The sequence below is a fragment of the Otolemur garnettii genome, unplaced genomic scaffold, assembly GCF_000181295.1.
Source record: "Otolemur garnettii isolate 467f Iridium unplaced genomic scaffold, OtoGar3 scaffold00140, whole genome shotgun sequence".
Taxonomy (NCBI): Eukaryota; Metazoa; Chordata; class Mammalia; order Primates; family Galagidae; genus Otolemur; species Otolemur garnettii.
In genome coordinates, this window is record NW_003852535.1 from 1,235,092 (window position 1) to 1,253,990 (window position 18,899).

Consider the following 18,899-nt stretch of genomic DNA (forward strand, 5'->3'; position numbering starts at 1 on the left):
CTTGAGCCCAGGAGTTGGAGGTTGCTGTGAGCATGATGCCATGGCACTCTACCCAGGGGGATAGCTTGAGGCTCCGTCTCAAAAAAAAAAAGAAAATGAAAGAAAGAAACTGAGGCAGAGAGAATTAACTTGCCCAAGGTCACATAGAACCAAAATTTGAACCCAGGCAGTCTGGTCCCAGAATCTGTGCTCATGATCACTGTACAATTGGAAATCTGTTATCTGAAATTAGGGGGCAGATAATTCAAATTTTTCTAAAACATCATAGAGGTCAAACATGCTTGCCTGCAGTTGGATTAGGCCAGCCAATTTGCATCCTCTGTTCCTGGGAGACAGAGGAAAGGGGTGAGCTGAGGGGTAGGGAAGGGACCACCCTACAGACTAAGGGACAGGGAGTTGACCAGGACAGGAGGGAAGAACTGAGGTTCCTCCTTCTGCACTTTGTCCTGCAGGAAGTGGCTGATGCCCTGGGAGGGGGTGCGAACCCAGAAACCAACTCGACCAGTAACAGCAGCCACTCAGCTTGGGACCTGGGCAGCGCCTTCTTATTCTCAGGGACCATCATCACCACCATCGGTGGGGGAGGGGATGGGGCATGTGGAGGGTGGCAAGGGGCAAGGAGCTTCCTCAAGGGGGCAGGTGCAGGGAGAGGTAGGGGGTGCCAGGTGGCCCCTAGATTTCCTGCATCATCCCTCTGCCCAGGCTATGGCAATGTGGCCCTGCGTACAGATGCTGGGCGCCTCTTCTGCATCTTTTATGCACTGGTGGGGATCCCGCTGTTTGGGATCTTGCTGGCAGGGGTTGGGGACCGGCTGGGCTCCTCCCTGCGTCGCGGCATCGGTCACATCGAAGCCATCTTCCTGGTGAGCTGCTCCATGCCCTACACACTTTTGTGCTGGGCTCTGGATACCCTTCTTTATGTCCCTGACACTTGAGTGCATATCCCCAGACCACATGAGCCCCTCTTGTAGGTTCCTGGGGGTGGGAGTGGACAGTATGGGGGTGGAAGGTGTTTGTGTCTCCTTGGTCCTGCCTACCTATTGCCCTCCCCACAGAAGTGGCATGTGCCACCTGAGCTGGTGCGAGTGCTATCAGCGATGCTCTTCCTGTTGATTGGCTGCCTGCTCTTTGTCCTCACGCCCACATTCGTGTTCTGCTATATGGAGAACTGGAGCAAACTGGAGGCTATCTACTTTGTGATAGTGACGCTCACCACAGTGGGCTTCGGCGACTATGTGGCTGGTGAGGTTGCCCTTCTTGCACTGCACTTCCCTATCTACATTCCTTATTCGGTCCAGGTGTTCCATATTCTTGCCTCTCTTTCAAATTCCATGTTGCCTTTGTGCACTTAGATGTGATTGCTCCACTACCTACATCCACTACTATTCATCCTTGCATGAATACATCTCATGCACTTAGATTCTTGCATGCCTGCATCTCATGTGTGCTCACATATATATAAGTGCACCTCTCAAATGTGCCACATTCTTGCTCGTGAGCACCCCTTTTGCATGCTCTTATCTTGCACATCTTCAACTCACTCGTGCACACTCATCTGCCAGCATTTGGACATTCTAGGATCTGGGGAGGGCAGGTCCTTTCAGTGAGCTGGGAAAGATAGTGAAACAGTGACTCACAGGCTTGCCCCTCACATTCTTTCCACCTTTCTTCGTGGTATCCCAGGCGCTGATCCCAAGCAGGACTTTCCAGCCTACCAGCCGCTGGTGTGGTTCTGGATCCTGCTTGGCCTGGCCTACTTTGCCTCGGTGCTCACCACCATTGGGAACTGGCTTCGAGTAGTGTCCCGCCGCACTAGGGCAGAGGTATGTGCCCCTGAGTTGGCCACATGCATGCACTGTGGCACTAATGCCCTATATCCTAGCAGCTAGTTGACCAGTCTGTCTCCCTTTTAGAGTGTGGGCTCCTTGAGGCAGGTACTGAGTGAGTCCTCCAGGGAGCAACATAGGGGTAATCTCAGATAGGTTTGAGATGACTCCACCACCTCTGCCATCATGGATTGCCAGATTCAGCAAATAGCAAATTACAAAGCTAGGCTGGGTGTGGTGGCTTGGACATGTAATCCTAGCACTCTGGGAAGCTGAGATGGGTGGACTGCTTGAGCTCAGGAGTTTGAGACCAGCCTAAGCAAGAGCAAGACCCTGTCTCTACTAAAAATAGAAAAAATATAGTGGCGTGGGGTGGGCGCCTGTAGGTTCGGCTAGTCATAAGGATCACTTGAGCCCGTGTTTGAGGTTGCTGTGAGCTACGATAATACCACACACTCAATCCCAGAGTGGCAAGCAACAATCTCAGGGCGACAGAGTGAGACTGTGTCTCAAAACAAAAAACAAAAAAACCAAAAAACCACCCCTGTTGAGAAGCCGGACAAAGGTGCAAAGGGTGTTGGAGTATGCAGGAGAGGGAGAGCTAAAATAAAACGGGATTTCTAGAAAGGACCCGGGAGAAAGGGGCAATTTGGTGCGGACAGGAGAGAGCCTGCCACAGGGTTAGGAGCCCTGCCATTTCCCACAGCTGAGGCTGGAAGCCACATCGAAAACAGCTGACACCTGGCTGGTGCAGGGACAAGTTCCCGGGGCTGCGGAGGCAGTCAGGGAGTCCTGGTCGAGGGTTGCCTTTCTTCCCTGCGCAGATGGGCGGCCTCACCGCGCAGGCTGCCAGCTGGACCGGCACAGTGACGGCGCGAGTGACCCAGAGAGCCGGGCCCACCGCACCGCCTCCAGAGAAGGAGCGGCCACTCCTGCCACCTCCTCCCTGTCCAGAGCAGCCAGTCGGCAGGCCTCGACCCCCTACGTCCCCAGAGAAGCCAGAGCCACCTTCCTCGCCCACTGCCTCGGCCCTGGATTACCCCAGCGAGAACCTTGCTTTCATCGACGAGTCCTCTGATACGCAGAGCGAGCGCGGCTGCGCGCTGCCCCATGTGCCGCGGGGTCGCCGCCGCCCCAACCCCTCCAGGAAGCCAGCGCGGCCCCGAGGCCCCGGGCGCCCCCGGGAAAAGGGCGTGCCCGTGTAGGGTCAGGATCTTACCCGGGCCCCTCAAAGGGCTTGTTCCTCCTTTCTCCCCGGCATGCTTGCCTTGTCTGACCAAAGAGCCCTCTGTCGACGTGACCGAAACCTGGGGAACAGGCTATAGGTTGTCTCTCTGTCCCGCCCCCGCCCATACCCTCACTTCTACCAATTTCCAGACCCCTCACCAAGGCTTTCCCTCTCGCCGCCCAGGCCGGACCTGTCCCTCAAAACACTTCACGACTGTGCCTCAAAACCTGCACCAATAAACGAATACAGTCTGCACCGCTGCGGCGTGAGCGCGAGTGGGTGTGGGAGTGCTTTCCTCGGGCCAACGCGGGGGCACGCCGAGGGTCCCTGGGTACCCACGTTGATCAAGTCATGGCCCTCTTGGCTATACTCAGGCCCCCAGCCTCTCATCCTGGAGGCGTCTGGGTAGGGTCTGGCGTCAGAATCCGTGCACACAAATTGGGGGCTAGGACAGAGGGCAGAGGGGTGGGGGTGAGAGAATGGCGTCTAGTGAGGAGGACTGTAGTTTGAGCTCTCCCGGCGCGAGAAAATGCTATTTGTAGAATCCTTCGGGCGATCTTGCCCCTCCCCCACCCCGCCCCGAGCGTTGACCCCGCCCCCACTCCTGGCCCCGAGGTCTATGGAGACTGGGTCGGTTGAGGGCAGAACTATGGAGGATGAGCCTAACAAAGTAAGAACTCTTCCAAGGCCCCCTTACCTTCAGCCCCGTACTCATCCTAGGTTCGATCTGGGCCCCCGGTGTAACTCTCCAAGCCTTGGTTTCATGCAGTTCCCACTCGGGTCTGGCTCAGGACTCCCACCCCCAACCTGCTTTTCCTTCCCGCTCCAGCCCCTGCGACCCTTGGCTTCCCTCGTTGTATGTGGCTCATAGGTGTTGCCCGAGTCTTCGGACGACCGTGGCTCAGGCGAGGTGAACCCGAACGACATTCGGAATCTGTGGACCACTGCCGCGCTGTCGGAGCCAGAGCTGAACATGCCGCTGTCGGAGGTCTGCGAGAACTTCGACGAAGAGACCAGCAGGGCAGACAAGAGTCGGTGGTACAGCCAGAACGGCCACTGGGAGGATGATGAAGAGGACAAGGGCACGAGCAAGCCAGAGAGTCCGGACGAGGAAGCCTGGGTGGAGGTGGAACTGGACCAAGTTAGCACCACGGAGCCCCAAGTAAGGAAGACGCAAGAGTCAGAAGATTCCAAGACCCAGGCAGGTTAGTGTGGCCTCCCCAGGCCGTGGACGCCCACAGGGCAGGGGGCTGGTCAGGGCTTCACTTTTTTTTTCTTTGAGACAGTCTCATTCTGACGCTCTGGGTAGAGTGGGGTGGAGTCATCATAGCTCACTGTACCTCAAACTTTTGGGCTTAAGCAATCTTTTTGTCTCAGCCTCCCAAGTAGCTGGAACTACAAGCGTGAGCCACCACACCCAGCTAGGGCCTCACTTTCCGTTGCTATAAAATGGGGGGAAGCTGATAGGATCTAAGTTTCTAGGATTGTCTCGGACAAACACCAGCGCGAATCTTTCACGCTTTCAATCAACCAGACGTTCTTAGAGCGCCCCCTACTGGGCAGGCGTCATACCAGTTCTTTCAGGCGTATGGAGTCCGGGGGAAGGCAAGCACGAAAATGCGCAAGGGTGGAGCGGTCATAGAATCATCCGGAGAGTTGACAGGAGGATGTTAATTCCCTGCCTGAGGATTTGGCTTGGTTGAGGAGGTGTCTGTCTTTCATTAAGTCAGTCATGGGTTACAATTTTTAAGCCCCTACTACTTGTTGGGCGCCGTTTGGCATTTGGTCTCTTCCCCTGCCCCTTCATCAGGGAATTGGAATCCATAACAACACAACAATCGCCAGGCACGGGCCTTCCTTTGCATTATCACCTTTAAACTTCACACCCTTTGTTTTACTGACGAAGAAGCTTGGGGCTGGAAAGTTTCAGTCATTGGTCTGAAGTCTCACACAGTGGGGAGTCAGACTGGATCCACAGAGGACCTGCAACTGGCCTCTGAAGGTCACTCCCTCCCACCAAGTGCCTACCCACTAGGGACACAGCAGTTTGAGGATGACTAATCTCTTTTCTCTTCTTCTCCCAGAAAAGTCTTCCTCAATGTTATCAGTTCAGACCACAAGGCACACCCCCCATCAAGCCTACTGGGCAGAGCAGCAGAACAGGGTACGAGGGGTCCCGGGGGTTTTAGTGGCGGAGAGGATAGGCGAGGAGTAAAAGGATGGGGTAGATAGCAGGGTAGAGAGGCAGGTAGGCTGGTTGGGGGTCTTAAGGTGTGCTGCAGGGAGCAGGTGGGACCTTTTAACTGTGGGGAGAGATGGGGTTACTTGAGCCTCTTGCTTCTCCAGCTACCGCTGCCCTTGATAGAGCTCATGGAGAATGAAGCTCTGGAAATCCTCACGAAAGCTCTCAGAAGTGAGTCCTCCCAAGCTTCCACCAGAGATCCTTAAGCAGGGCTTGAGTCCATGAGATTGGGGTTTCAGGATCCCCTTAGCTTCCACAGTATTTCAAGAGTCCCACAAAAGATAAAAGTTGAGAGGTTCACACAGGAAGACCCTGTGGTGAGGACCTTGGGTGATGAGGAGAGGCCTGGCCTCTAGTCTTAGTGCAGTCTCCCTCTCTAGCCTATGCAGCTTTTTCTTCTTTTTGGAGGCAGAGTCTCACTTTGTCACCTTCAGTAGCCTGCCGTGGCATCACAGCTCACAGCAACCTCAAATTCTTGGGCTCAAGCGATTCTCTTGCTTCAGCCGGAGTAGCTGGGACTACAGGCATCAGCCACAACACCCGACTATTATTTTTTTGCAGTTTTTGGCCAGGGCCGGGTTTGAGCTCGCCACTTCTGGTATATGGGGCTGGAGCCCTACTCCTTTGAGTCACAGGTGCCGCCCAACACCTGACTATTTTTAGAGACAGGGTCTCACACTTGCTCAGGTTGGTCTTGAACTTGTGAGCTCAGGGCAGTCTACCTGCCTCGGCTTCCCAAGGGCTAGGATTACAGACATGAGCCACCTAACCGACCTTCTTATTTGACTTTTCTGATACTGTTTATCCACCTGTTCAATGGCATGACAGCCTTTGTATGGCCTTGTCTTCCTTTAGGTGGGGGAGCTGGGAGGAGTCTTTGGGCAGTGGAGAAAGGGCCAGTTGATGGCTTAGAGTGGGTGCTCCTGAAGGTGTCCAAAACCTGCTTCCTAACACTGCCTGCAATATCTTCTCTATCCTTGCCCTCATTCACCGTCCACCTTTTTTTTTTGAGACAGAGCCTCAAGCTGTCCCCCTGGGTAGAGTGCAGTGGCATTACAGCTCACAGCAACCTCCAACTCCTGGACTCAAGCGAGTCTCCTGCCTCCGCCTCCCAAGTAGCTGGGACCACAGGCGCCCGCCACAATGCCCGGCTATTTTTTGGTTGCAGCCGTCATTGTTTGGCGGGTCCGGGCTGGGGATTCGAACCCGCCACCTTAGGTGTACGTGGCTGGCGCCTTAGCCGGTTGAGCTATAGGCGCCGAGCCCACCGTCCACCTTAACACCCAGCACCTTTAAAGATCGAAGGTTCCCCAAACTAATACAGAACTGAGGTGCCACCCCAAATCACCTAGAGTTCCTCGAATCACAAATGAGCTGTTGGGGAGGCCTTGTGGGTGCCCACTGCCCTCACCTGAGCTCTGCCCTTCTCCTAGGCTATCGGTCAAGAATCGGAAAGCAGCATTTCCTGACCAAGGAGTTGCAGCGATACATAGAGGGGATCAAAAAACGCCAAAACTTAAGGCAGAACGTCACAATAAACTAAAACCACCACCTCGGGCTCGAGCAGCGGCACTACTCCAGCCCAAGCCCTGCCGGATCCCAGACACAAGCCCGATCCTGTCCGGATGGAATTTGAGCCCTAGTTAATTAAAACAGTGTATATGGCATCCCGCGTGAGGCGGGCGCACATGGCTCCGCCTTTTCCTGTGACCTTCATTCGGTCACCGCAGTGACCTTGAGCTTTCTCCGTCCGGGCCCTATAGGCCATACCTTATACGGACTTGTAATCCAGGATTTCTTGTATGTTTTAGCTCTGCTTCTCCCACCCGGGGTTCCGCAGGTTGGTGAAGACGTTGGGACTATGGCTCAAGTGCCCGTTTGGTGTTACCTTGGGGGAAGGGTAAGAGGGAAAAGGGCAGCACCTCCCCCGCTTGGGAGGCGGTGCTTAGGCTCCGCCCCTCAAGTTTAGGTAGACATTCCAGCCTCTCTGCTCGTCCCGCCCTCTTCATTTCCATATATATGTTGTTTCCAAGCTCCGCAGCTACGGCCACATAGCGACTTCGTTCACTCTTTTGTTGCAGCTTCTGGGTTATAAAAGAAGTCTTCTGACCGCACCCCCTCAACACGCTCTAATTCCCGGCGACCCTCCTCTTTTCTGTCCCCGCCCCCTCAGCGGCTGTGTACGTTTGTGCGCCGCAGAGGCTCCGCGGCTGCGGGGCGGGGCCTTTGAGAAGACCCACCCTCGGGTTTTGCCGACTCCGCCCCAACTCCTTTAGTCACGCAGGCGCCGCCCGCCACACTTGTCTGATTAGCATAGGATCCCGGCCCCGCCCCTGCTTTGCATGCGCACCACCGACCCCGCCCCCGCTGTCAGCTGGAGGAAGCCGAGTAGGAAGCGGCCGCGATGTCCTTTTGTGTCCTACAAGCAGCCAGCGGCGCCGCGGAGTGAGGGGACGCGGCGCGGTGGGGCGGCGCGGCCCGAGGAGGCGGCGGAGGAGGGGCTGCCCGCGGACCCAGGCTCATCCCGGCACTACGGGCCGCTCGGCCCTCATGCCTGCCCGCCCGCCCTGCCGGAGCCCCAGGTCTGGGGGCGGAGGGGAGCGCCCCTGCGGGGGCCATGTGCGAGTGCCGCAGGGAGGCGGATGGGGAGGCGGGCTCCAGGCGGGGTCCGGCTCTGGCGCCTGTCCAGGTCACGGTCGGGACCCGGTCTAGGGCCAGACAGGGTCAGGTTCCAGGCGGGATCGGCCTCCACGTCTTGGTGGGCAGGCCTGGGTCAGGGTCTGGCCGTGGCTGTGGGTCCCGGCCTGGATCGCGATTGGGCCTCGAGTCTTGCCCAGGGGCAGGGTTCAGTGGGCACTGGGAGCAATCTTAAGTCCTGGGGGGTGGGCCAGGGTGGGAGATGGGGAAGGTTCTCTGTTGAGGAAGGGGCTTTGTAGACCACGTGGGGGCGCTCGACGGGACCTTGGGCCACCCTCCTCTCTGGGTCAAAGGTCATTGCGCCGGCAAGGGAGAACTTCCTCCTCCTTGGCTCTCCCCATTTACTTCCTGATAACCTGATAGAAGTTCCCCACGGGCCACGGGCCAGGGGCCGGGGCGGGGTTGGGGGGCAGGCGTAGTAACTTTAGGCAACTTCCCATAGGTGTGCGCAGGTTGGGGGGCGGGGCGCCCCGGGAGGTGTAGGACTCTGCGGTGCAGGCCTGAGTGCCAGGATTTGGAGCTGCAGCTGCTGGTGTGGCTGGGATTGGGCTTGCTGGGTTAGGAGGCGGGCTGTGTGTCAAGTGTGGAAAGCTCTGAAGGGGTTTTCACGAGTCTGTGCCGGTGTGAAAGTGAGAGTTGAAGTGTGTGATTATGAGCCTTGAATGTGAGTTTGTTTATAGGGTGTGTGCTTCACGAGGAGCTTGTGAGGACAAGTGTGATCAGGAGTGAGGACTGGGGTTTCACAAAGGCCATGTGTGTGAAAGTCCCCAGCAGATCAACATGTATGAACATGTGGGGATACCTGAGCACACGTATGGGAATATGTGAACATATGTGTGAGGACATCAGGTTCCCTTGGGTCTGTGTGCCTCAGTGTGCTCTCTTGAATGGATATTACCTCCATGAGAGGAGATCCCTGAGGTTCCTCCTAACATCTGCAGGAAATTGGGAACTATCCTGTTTTGGCAGGGAATTCCAGGTGGGGTCGAAGGTTGCCTAGGGGCTAAGATTCTCCTGTTCCCCAGCCTGAGTGGGAGTAGGAGCTTTTCAAGCCTCCATAGGTTCCCAAATGGAAGACCTACTGTCAGTTACTGGGCTTGGAGGCTCTGGAGATTCTGTACCCATGACAACAGCTGGGAGGGCCTTCTTCATGGGCAGCTTTTCCTTGGACTCTGTCCCCCTGTTCCACCCCCTTGCTAAGTCTGGAAGCTTGGCCTCAGGCCTAGGGTTAGGCAACCCATGTGGCAGGGTGTCTCCCCACCCCCTATCCCCCTATCTTGGTGCCTCCCTGTGAACTGATGGGTTTCTTCCTGCAGGTGACCAGCGCCATGTCCAGCCAGGTGGTGGGCATTGAGCCTCTTTACATCAAGGCAGAGCCAGCCAGCCCTGACAGTCCAAAGGGTTCCTCAGAGACAGAGACTGAGCCTTCTGTGGCCCTGGCCCCTGGCCCAGCTCCCACTCACTGCCACCCAGGCCACAAGGAAGAGGATGATGGGGAAGGGGCTGGGCCTGGTGAGCAGGGTGGTGGGAAGCTGATGCTCAGCTCCCTGCCCAAACGGCTCTGCCTGGTCTGTGGGGATGTGGCTTCTGGCTACCACTATGGTGTGGCATCCTGCGAAGCTTGCAAAGCCTTCTTCAAGAGGACCATCCAGGGTGAGCCCCCATCCCACTCCTGTGCCCTTTTGCCCTTTGCCCTATGCCCTCTGGGCCTGGCACCACCCAATAGGTACACTGCTGGGTACCACTAAGCCTGCAGACTGACATGGGCTTGAGGTTGGCAGTCTAGTATTCCCAGAAATACTCCCCCCCCCCCGAAAGACTCTTTTCCTTAAAAGTTAGATTAAAAAAACCAGGATGCATTGATGGATTAGAGTGGGATGGGAGAGCGGACTCAGGATACCTCCTGTGTTTCTGGTACAATAGGCCCAGCATCTTCAACAGTGGCTCTGAAAAATTCCAAGGCTTTGTTCTTGCTTCTGGCAGTTGCTGACCTCTCCCCAGCATAGCACACACACCCCTTTTCCTGATTTCTCCAAAGCTACACTAACACAAGGCAGGTTTTTATGGGTATCTGAGAGGGGCCACCTTAAATATTAGCCCTGTCTCTGCTCTTAACAAGCACTGATTTTTTTTTCTCACTCAGGAAAGCATATAGAAATTTGAGGGCATGAGCAAGATGCTTATATAAGCATTTCTTTGGATGGACCTGTTATTTATGTTTTTACTTGACCATCAGTGACTTCTGAGCTATAACACGTATAATTTAAACATATATATATTTTTTGAGTGCTTACTGCCAGGCACTGTGCCCTTTTATGTTCTTAGTCCCCTACAGCAACCCTGTAAGTTGTCAGCACTATTATCATAAGTGAGGCTCAGAAAGGTTTTTGAAACTTTGTTCAAATCTCACAGGTAGAAAATGGCAGAACCAGGATTTGAACTTGGGTCAATTTAGATCCAGAGCTGAGCTCTTAAACACCAGACTGCTGCCTCTGCTTAATACTAATAACTGAACTTCAGATAGGCGCCTCATGACTGACTGTGACATTCCAGTGAGTTTTGACTTGGCTGAGACCCACTGGTCTAAAAATTCTGTGCTTCCTTCTGGCTCTGAAGACCAGTGAGCCAACGGGTCCAGGTGTGGGTGTCTCCTATACACCCTGGAACACTTCATTGTATGTTGGTTGTTGACAAATATTTATTGAGTGCTAGCTGTAAACATTAATTGTTTACTGAGCATTTAAATGCCATGGACCATGCTAAAAGTTTTACCCATATTTTCTCCCTACTTCTCACAATCTACATTTGTGGGTCAGATTTTTATCACCCCAGTTTTACAGCTGGGAACACTAAGAGTCCAAAAGGCTAGGTCTGGGAGTTGGCCAAGATCACAAAGTTGGTAAGTGGTAGCCAAAGCCCTTGGCACTTCATACACCTGTGTTTTCCTGCCCTGGCCAGAGTTCCAGGTCCTAAGGACATAGCTGGGACTGAGGTAGAGCCATCTCTGCCCTTGGGAAGTTTATATTCTAGCAAAGGGGAGAATGAGGAAACACTGAATTGCACACAATTGTCTGATTACTGCTGTGGTCTGTACTAAGGGAATAGGCTGGAGCTGGGCCCTGGAGGGGGAGCTTCCTGAGGAGGTGTCTTGGGCTGAGTGCAGAAGCCCCAGTAGGAGAAAGCACACTATGAAGAGAAGCATGCTGATGGCCTGTTGCTGGTTGTGTCATTTGGTCCTTGTGGGACCCTGTGAGGCTGGGAGGGCAGCTATGTGCTAGGCCCTGTTACTAGTGCTGGGGACCGTCCTTGCCCTGGTGGAGCTGCCACTGAAATGGGGAAACAAGTAATATATAAGATATATAAGTACATTTATAACATGTTTGATGGTGCTGAGAGCTTAAGAGAAACTACAAAGCAGGGTTCAGAGGCTGGGAGGTATGGCTTTGCCATAGGGTGGCCAGGGAAGGCATCCCCAAGGTGACAGAGACCAGGGGGAGGTAATGGAGCCTGTGTGGACTTCAAGACGAGAGCTCCAGGCTGGAGCAGCACACTCTGAGGCAAGGCCTGCTTGAGGAACATGGAGGAGGCCAGAGAGGGAGCAGAGGTCAAAAAGGTGACAGGGAGCAGGGTGCAGGCCTTGTAGGCCATGGTTTCACTTTGGCTTATACAGTAAGAAGGGAGATCTCTGAAGGGTTTTGTGCAGAGGATGGATAGTATCTGACATAGATTTTCTCCCCCTCCCCTCGCCAGACCAAAGTTAGTATGTATGACATTGATTTTTTTTTTTTTTTGAGAGTCTCACTTTGACATCTTTTGTAGAGTAGCAAGGTGTCGTAGCTCACAGCAATCTCAAACTCCTGGGCTCAAGCAATCCTCTTGCTTCAGTCTCCTAAGTAGCTGGGACTACAGGGGCCTGTCACAATGTCTGGCTATTTTTAGAAATAGGGTCTCGTTCTTGCTCGGGCTGGTCTTAAACTCCTGAGGTCAAGCAATCTGCCCACCTCGGCCTCCCAGAATGCTAGGATAACAGGTGTGAGCCACTGTGCCCAGCCCTGACATTGGTTTAGTAGGAACTTTCTGGCTGTTGTGTTGAGAATAGATTGAAGGGGGCAGGGACAGCAAGAGGCCAGTGAGGGCTGAGGTGACAGTGACTCAGGTCAAGGGTGGAAGCAGTTGCTGCAGCAAGAGTTAGATTCTGGACATAGGAAGAGGAGGTAAAGGCCTCCAGAATCTCTCAGCAAAGCTACCATTTAGGTTTCTGCCTGGGCAACTGGACAAATAGCATCCGTTTAAGGACATATTAAGGTTGAGCTACCTGCTAGACATGCAAAATGTAGAGGCAGCTGGATATGTGAGTCTAGAGTTCAGGCTAGAGATGCAGATTTGATAGTGCCACAACTGGGTCAGATTGCCTGGGAGTGAGCGGAACAAGGCACAGACAGCCCTGGGGTTCTTCAGTGGGAGAACCTGGGGAGACACACAAAACCCATGAAGTAGCCAGGGAGGTAAGGAAAAAAACAGGAGTATGTGGTGTCTCAGAAGCAAAAGAAAGTGTTTATAATTGTTTCTAGGAGGAGGAAGTGATCAGCAGTGTTAGATGCTCCTTTTAGGACAGCTGTTCTCAACCTGTGGGTCGCGACCCCTTTGTAACAATGAAAATACATTGCGGCATTAGGAAGGTTGAGAACCACTGTTTTAGGATAAGTAAGATGAGGAGCAAAAATTAAACATTGGCTTTAGTGATGTAGAGGTCACTATGGCTCTTGAGAGCAAAAGAGGGCAGTGTGTGGCCAAGAGACGTGGGTTGAACAGAGGCTTTGGGTAGAGGTGTAGCCTGTCTGCTTGGTCCCAGCCCCTTCCTTGTCCAGACAGGGCCTCCGCCCAGCAGCCGTTCCCCTCTCCACCTGCTCATGGCGTCCTGCTCTCCCTTTCCTCCCCGTACCCCCAGACCTGTGCTTGCCCTGGGCCAGTCAGGGCTCTCCTGTCAGCTGGGCCCCCTCCCGGCCCTGGGAGGCCGCCACTGGAGCCCTGCCTCTTCCTGGCAGGGAGCATTGAGTACAGCTGTCCGGCCTCCAACGAGTGTGAGATCACCAAGCGGAGACGCAAGGCCTGCCAGGCCTGCCGCTTCACCAAGTGCCTGCGGGTGGGCATGCTCAAGGAGGGTGAGCGCTGGGCAGGGGCCTGGGCAAGGGCGGGGGGCACTGGGTGCACGTGCTGGGTGGGGACAAGGTCTGGGAAGTTCTGGTGAATGGACTGGGGAGGATGGCTCAGCAGAGCAAGCCCAGCACCATGGTCACAGTCCTATCCTACAATTTAAGGGGTACGCCTGGACCGCGTCCGGGGTGGGCGGCAGAAGTACAAGCGGCGGCCAGAAGTGGACCCACTACCCTTCCCAGGCCCCTTCTCTGCTGGGCCCTTGGCAGTAGCTGGAGGCCCCCGAAAGACGGGTAAGACTGTGGGTCCCTAGGACTCTAGGGCTAGGGCTGGGGTGGAGCTAGGACATGGGAGGCCTATTTGTGGCATTGTTCACCCAGCATAATAGTCATCTTGGGCACTGGGACCCAGATTTCCTCTTTCTCTTACTCTTTTCCCCAAGAAATGTGAAAAATGCCTTTTCTTACATCAGACACCAAGTAGTACAACTTGGGACAGGGAAAGGTTTAGAGCTTGTCACAAACAGACTGCCTTTCCCTGGGAAATAGTGAACACTCTTCCCTGCAGAAGAATCCACAGGGGAATGACTCTGGGAAGATGTGTGGCCCCTGAGGCCTGATGGATGGGCGTGCTCCTGACTCTAGTCCTCCAACTGTCACTGCAGCCCCGGTGAATGCACTGGTGTCTCACCTGCTGGTGGTTGAGCCTGAAAAGCTATATGCCATGCCTGACCCAGCTGGCCCTGATGGACACCTCCCAGCTGTGGCTACCCTCTGTGACCTCTTTGACCGAGAGATAGTGGTTACTATCAGCTGGGCCAAGAGCATCCCAGGTAAAGGGCCTAAGTGACCTGGGGCTTCCCTGAGTGGGCCAGGCCATGCCTGGCTCTGGTGCACTTGCTCAGGCCAGGCCTACTCCCCACTGCTCTCTAGGCTTCTCATCGCTGTCGCTGTCTGACCAAATGTCAGTACTGCAGAGTGTGTGGATGGAAGTACTGGTGCTGGGTGTGGCTCAGCGTTCACTGCCACTACAGGATGAGCTGGCCTTTGCTGAGGACCTAGTCCTGGATGAAGAGGGGGCACGGGCAGCTGGCTTGGGGGAACTGGGGGCTGCCCTTCTGCAACTGGTGCGGCGACTGCAGGCCCTACGGCTAGAACGAGAGGAGTATGTCCTGCTGAAGGCCCTGGCCCTTGCCAATTCGGGTGAGAGTCCAGGGCAGGCATGAACGGTCTCTCCATGAGGCCTTTTAGTTTTTAACTCTGTGATGGTGGCACAGTCCCATTTTGCAGATAAGGAAAACTGAGGCTTAGGGAAGAACAATGACTTGCTGAAAGTCACAAAGCAAGCCAAAGGCAGGCCCTGAACTGCACACAGGATTTTGAACTCTAGTGCCATACAAACATGGAAAGGTAAATAGTTTAGGGAGAGGGAGGGAAGGGAGGGTAAGAAGTGGCCATAGTTGAGGGAGAAGGGTGGGCCCTGGCTTAGGGCAGGAGCAGAGTGGTTCCTCTCAGTCAGCCTATCAACAGATCTGTTTGATATCCCATTAGGCCCCATCTGGCATTGCCCAAGCAAGGTGTGGGTTTTGCCCTTTCCAGAGATGGCCCAGGTGAACAGTTCTCTTTCTTCTTGCAGACTCTGTGCACATCGAAGATGCCGAGGCTGTGGAGCAGCTGCGAGAAGCCCTGCATGAGGCCCTGCTGGAGTATGAAGCTGGCCGGGCAGGCCCCGGAGGGGGTGCTGAGCGGCGGCGGGCAGGAAGGCTGCTGCTCACACTACCCCTCCTTCGCCAGACAGCAGGCAAAGTGCTGGCCCATTTCTACGGGGTGAAGCTGGAGGGCAAGGTGCCCATGCACAAGCTGTTCTTGGAGATGCTTGAGGCCATGATGGACTGAGGGAAGGGGTGGGACTGGTGGGGGTGCTACAGGACCTGCCAAGGATGGGGTCAGCCCCAAGAGGGCAGAGCTGGAGTCTGGGCAGTGCCACAGCCTGCTGGCAGGGCCAAGGCAATGCCATCAGTCCCTGGGAGCAGGCCCTACACCCTCCCCTCCTAGGGAGTGTCAGAAGCTGGGAAGATACATGCTCAGGCTCTGGGCACAGTGCTGTCCCTTGCAAGCCATAACATGCCCCCAGAGTGCAGGGGTACTTGCGGAAGCCATAGGGGGCTGCAGGGGATGTGTGGGAGGCAGAAGCCTGAACTCAGGGAGGGAAGGGGATAGAGGCCACAGTTTCCCAGTGGGTGATGCTTTTGCTGCTGCTTAATCCTATCCCCTCTCCAGAGCAGAGGGGCATTTGGAGAGCAAAGGCCCCCTTCCCCCTTCGCTCCTCATCATTTGCATTGGGCATTAGTGCCCCCCCTTGAAGCAATAACTCCAAGCAGGCTCCAGCCCCTGGACCCCTGGGGTGGCCAGTGTCCCCCCATCAGCTCCCACCCAGCCTCCTCAGTGGGCAGGGAGAGCACTGCCTCTATGCCCTGCACAGCAATAACACTATATTTATTTTTGGGTTTGGCCAGGGAGGCACAGGGACATGGGGCAAGCCAGGGCCTAGAGCCCTTGGCTGTACAGAGACTCTATTTTAATGTATATTTGCTGCAAAGAGAAACCGCTTTTGGTTTTGAACCTTTAATGAAAAAAAAAATATATACTATCAAGCTCAAGAACACTGTGCGTTCAGTATGTCATTGGAACAAGGGTTGGAAATATACATGGTAAACAGCACGTATGTCAACAAAGATACACACAGTTGCAAAATGTTAAACTGGTGCCTGGCATGGTCAATTCTCGGTTTCCTCATCATTCAGCAGCATGTTGGGGATTCCACGGGTGATGGGGAAGAGACGTCCAGACTCTGGGCATTGCAGGGTGCCCTCCAACACATCCACCTGCGGGTGGGAAGGGGCAAAGCTAAACACTGGCAGCCTCTGTGGGAGGCAGGTGGGAGGGAAAGGAAGCCATAGGCCGGTTCTCACCTCCAAAAGGACGTGATGCATCTTCCTCAGAAATTTCTCATTATGTTCATATCCCTCAATTGGCTCTTTGGGCACCTCGACCAGGTGCAACTGTGGGTGGGCAAGAGACCTTTGTCAGCTCAGGGCATCCGCGACCCTTCACCTCAGGCCGGGCTCCGGATCGCGGTTCTAGAGGCTGCGGTGTGCCCGTCCCCACTTCCCAGGGCATGCACGGGCCGGGGGAGGGTTCTCACGGTATCAGCTGCCTCCAGGAGCGCCGCCCACTCCACCTTGGGTATCATACGCGCCACGAACTCAGGGTTGAACTCCACGGGGTTGATGCGGACCTCGGTGGCCTGCAGGCGGAGGGATGTAGCTAGGCGGGGACCGAACCCCAGTTCCCCATCCCACCCAGGAGAGGGGAGTGATCGCTCCGGATCTTACCTGGAGGCGTAGGGGGAAGCCACGGGGCCCCACCCCCCGCACATGCGAGCTCAGCAGGTTGTGAGTGAGCAGTTTCATGTCGCCAAATGAGCGCTCGCCAGACCGGAACCGGAAGGAGTTCTCCCTGTCTGGTCACTTCCGGGGCTGCTCTACTATGTTATCCGAGGGCCGGAGGACCGGAAGTGGCGAACTTGCTGGAACTTCTCGCGCAAGCCGGACCGAAGCAGGTAAGCGAAAGACCTGTGGGGTCATGTGTTGCTACCGGAAGCGTCTGTGCGAGGTTGCCACTGCGCATGCCCACTGGCTTTGACTCAGCCCCCATTCTCTACAAACCATAAGTAGAATGCAAGTGATAGCAGCTGCAATGCAGGGGCTCTCATTGGATGCACAGTAAACTTATTTTGCTCATACACAGGCCCTTGAGATCATCTCTCCCTCCCCTCCAGTTAAGGAACGGAGGGTAAATTAGTCCCAGAAACACAGCGACACCTCACCCTTGAATGCAAATTATCTGCGCTACTGCCGCGGCCTCGCCCCATTTGTAATTGCGTCAGCGACTCAGCCCCCAATATAAATGAGCCTAGAATCCCGGCAGCTTGGTGGGTGTGTAGCGGCTCACGCCTGCGCAGTGCAGGAGTTCGACCCGGGGCTGGGCCCTGTCTTTTGCGCCGCTGTCGACGTTGCGGCGGGAGCCAGGCCCCGCCTTCTGGGGCGGCCTCGGCTGGGGGCGGAGTAGTTGTGGTCACGCTGCGGGTATGGGAGTGAGTGGGCTATTCGTTTTGAGACGCCGAACTGGCTCTCTACTCGCTGGTGCAGCAGCGGCGGCAGCAAGACCGCAGCCGAAAGGAGCAGAAGGGTGGGTGCCTGGCAGGGCCCACAGGTTCAGCAGCGCCGCCGCAGCCATGGCCCCGATCAAGGTGACCGCTGCCCAGCCCCCCGACCTCCCACTCCTCCATTCTTTTCATTGCCAGCCCTTGCCCAGCTCCTCTGAGGGGGTCGCCTTTTTTCCTGGCCACCGGACTCCTCTCCGCCGCCTTAGAGACCCTTCTGTCCCGCTCATCCCCTCCGCAAGCCCCCTTAGGCCCAAGGCTTTCGAGCTCTCCTCTGGATTCCCTTCACATTGGTCCTGAGACACTCAGTGATAAGTTGCCACCATTTTCAGGCGATTGAATGTCGCGGCCTCCCTCATCTAGAACCTCTTACTCCGCCCTGGGCCCCTTTCTACCTCCCTACTTTTTGTCCCCCACCGTACCCACGCCCCGTCCTTGCTTTTGTGTTAGTACTGGGCATTATTTCACCCCATCTTTTGAAACAGTTGTCCCTTAGTGCCTCCATGGCGTCTTCTCCCATTCCGCTCCACGACCTTCTTTCTTTTATGGCTAATTCCCACCCTTCTGGAACCATCTCCAGCTCCTTGGACCCTGTCCCATTGCTCTCTCAATCTTTGCTGAGACTCTCCCCCAATTTACCTTCTACTTCGTTCTACTCCCAACCTCTGGGATCCTCAGAGACTCTCCCCCACCTCTGACATCCCCTCTTGTCTACTGTCCTGGCCCCTCAAAGCCCTCACACACTTCCAGGCAGGTGGATAGTTGCCTCCCCCTTCAGGAAATTCCTTCTTTATTCTACATCTCCTGGGTGTAGGGGCCTGGACATCTCCCCTAATTTTCCCTGTTGCTGCTGCTGTTCCTCTTCCTGAGGGTGAGACACTTGAGCCTGCCCAGGATCCCTCCCTGTTGTCACAGCCTCCTTTGTCTCCCTTCTCTGGCTACTTATCCAACCCCTTTCCAGTAACTTAGACAACTTATTGTGCAATCTCTTGCGACATGTGGGGAGGCCTTATCTCTTTCTCTGTTGCCATCAATGGGTTCTTAAGAGGAGCAGGGCCCCTTGAAACCTTGAGGATGTGGGGTAACCAAATGTGGGAGAGGAAGACAGGGAGGGACCTTTGGAAACTCTGACAGGGCTGGAATTTTCTGCTGGGTTTTAATCTTTCCAGCAGGCATAGCTACCAAGCTATTTCCCTCCTGGCTTCCTTACCCACCCTCATTGTGGTGTCCTTCCTTCTAGGTGGGAGATGCTATCCCCCATGTGGAGGTGTTTGAAGGTGAGCCAGGAAACAAGGTGAACCTGGCAGAACTGTTCAAGGGCAAGAAGGGTGTGCTGTTTGGAGTTCCTGGGGCCTTTACGCCTGGCTGTTCCAAGGTGAGCCCCTTCCCCTCTGAGGCTCAGGAATTGAGATCTTTTGTATTCTTCTTAAGTCCACCACATAGTGTTTTTTTTTTTTGAGACGGAGCCTCAAGCTATCCCCCTGGGTAGAGTGCCATGGCATCACAGCTCACAGCAACCTCCAACTCC

General features: G+C 55.1%; 5 protein-coding genes across 7 annotated transcripts in view; 4 read left to right on the plus strand and 1 right to left on the minus strand.

Annotated features, from left to right (window-relative positions):
• The window catches only part of KCNK4 (potassium two pore domain channel subfamily K member 4), a 7,693-nt gene extending 4,384 nt beyond the window's left edge, over nucleotides 1-3,309 (plus strand). Inside the window, exons 2-6 of the mRNA XM_003798606.2 lie at nucleotides 453-576; nucleotides 703-863; nucleotides 1,056-1,242; nucleotides 1,684-1,823; nucleotides 2,651-3,309. Coding sequence (XP_003798654.1) covers nucleotides 453-576; nucleotides 703-863; nucleotides 1,056-1,242; nucleotides 1,684-1,823; nucleotides 2,651-3,031 — 993 coding nt within the window. The 3' untranslated portion in view covers nucleotides 3,032-3,309. The remainder of the gene's footprint in view (nucleotides 1-452; nucleotides 577-702; nucleotides 864-1,055; nucleotides 1,243-1,683; nucleotides 1,824-2,650) is intronic.
• Nucleotides 3,310-3,703: 394 nt separating this feature from the next.
• Nucleotides 3,704-7,140, plus strand: CATSPERZ (catsper channel auxiliary subunit zeta). The gene is made up of 5 exons (XM_012810663.2): nucleotides 3,704-3,724; nucleotides 3,926-4,259; nucleotides 5,139-5,218; nucleotides 5,401-5,467; nucleotides 6,730-7,140. Exons 1-5 carry the CDS (start codon nucleotides 3,704-3,706, stop codon nucleotides 6,837-6,839), a joined length of 612 nt encoding a protein of 203 aa, XP_012666117.1. The 3' UTR covers nucleotides 6,840-7,140.
• Nucleotides 7,141-7,671: 531 nt separating this feature from the next.
• ESRRA (estrogen related receptor alpha) lies at nucleotides 7,672-15,806 on the plus strand. 2 transcript variants are annotated; one of them, XM_003798766.2, is made up of 7 exons: nucleotides 7,672-7,878; nucleotides 9,310-9,646; nucleotides 13,039-13,155; nucleotides 13,312-13,440; nucleotides 13,812-13,979; nucleotides 14,080-14,349; nucleotides 14,783-15,806. In XM_003798766.2, exons 2-7 carry the CDS (start codon nucleotides 9,322-9,324, stop codon nucleotides 15,040-15,042), a joined length of 1,269 nt encoding a protein of 422 aa, XP_003798814.2. In that variant the 5' UTR covers nucleotides 7,672-7,878; nucleotides 9,310-9,321; the 3' UTR covers nucleotides 15,043-15,806. The 2 variants fall into 2 exon arrangements, with proteins under 2 accessions (XP_003798814.2, XP_012666165.1); XM_012810711.2 differs by lacking the exon at nucleotides 7,672-7,878 and having other exon boundaries at nucleotides 9,290-9,646.
• Nucleotides 15,807-15,907: 101 nt separating this feature from the next.
• On the minus strand, nucleotides 15,908-16,666 carry TRMT112 (tRNA methyltransferase subunit 11-2). Its single transcript, XM_003798607.3, has 4 exons — nucleotides 16,542-16,666; nucleotides 16,352-16,453; nucleotides 16,119-16,208; nucleotides 15,908-16,031 (listed from the first exon to the last, which is right to left on the minus strand). Exons 1-4 carry the CDS (start codon nucleotides 16,617-16,619, stop codon nucleotides 15,924-15,926), a joined length of 378 nt encoding a protein of 125 aa, XP_003798655.1. The 5' UTR covers nucleotides 16,620-16,666; the 3' UTR covers nucleotides 15,908-15,923.
• Nucleotides 16,628-18,899, plus strand: part of PRDX5 (peroxiredoxin 5) — a 3,940-nt gene continuing 1,668 nt past the window's right edge. Inside the window, exons 1-2 of one of the 2 annotated variants that reach the window (XM_023518461.1) lie at nucleotides 16,628-16,768; nucleotides 18,612-18,746. In XM_023518461.1, coding sequence (XP_023374229.1) covers nucleotides 16,628-16,768; nucleotides 18,612-18,746 — 276 coding nt within the window. Of the gene's footprint in view, nucleotides 16,769-17,259; nucleotides 17,459-18,611; nucleotides 18,747-18,899 lie in introns of those variants that run through there. The other variant, XM_003798767.3, reaches the window with a different exon arrangement.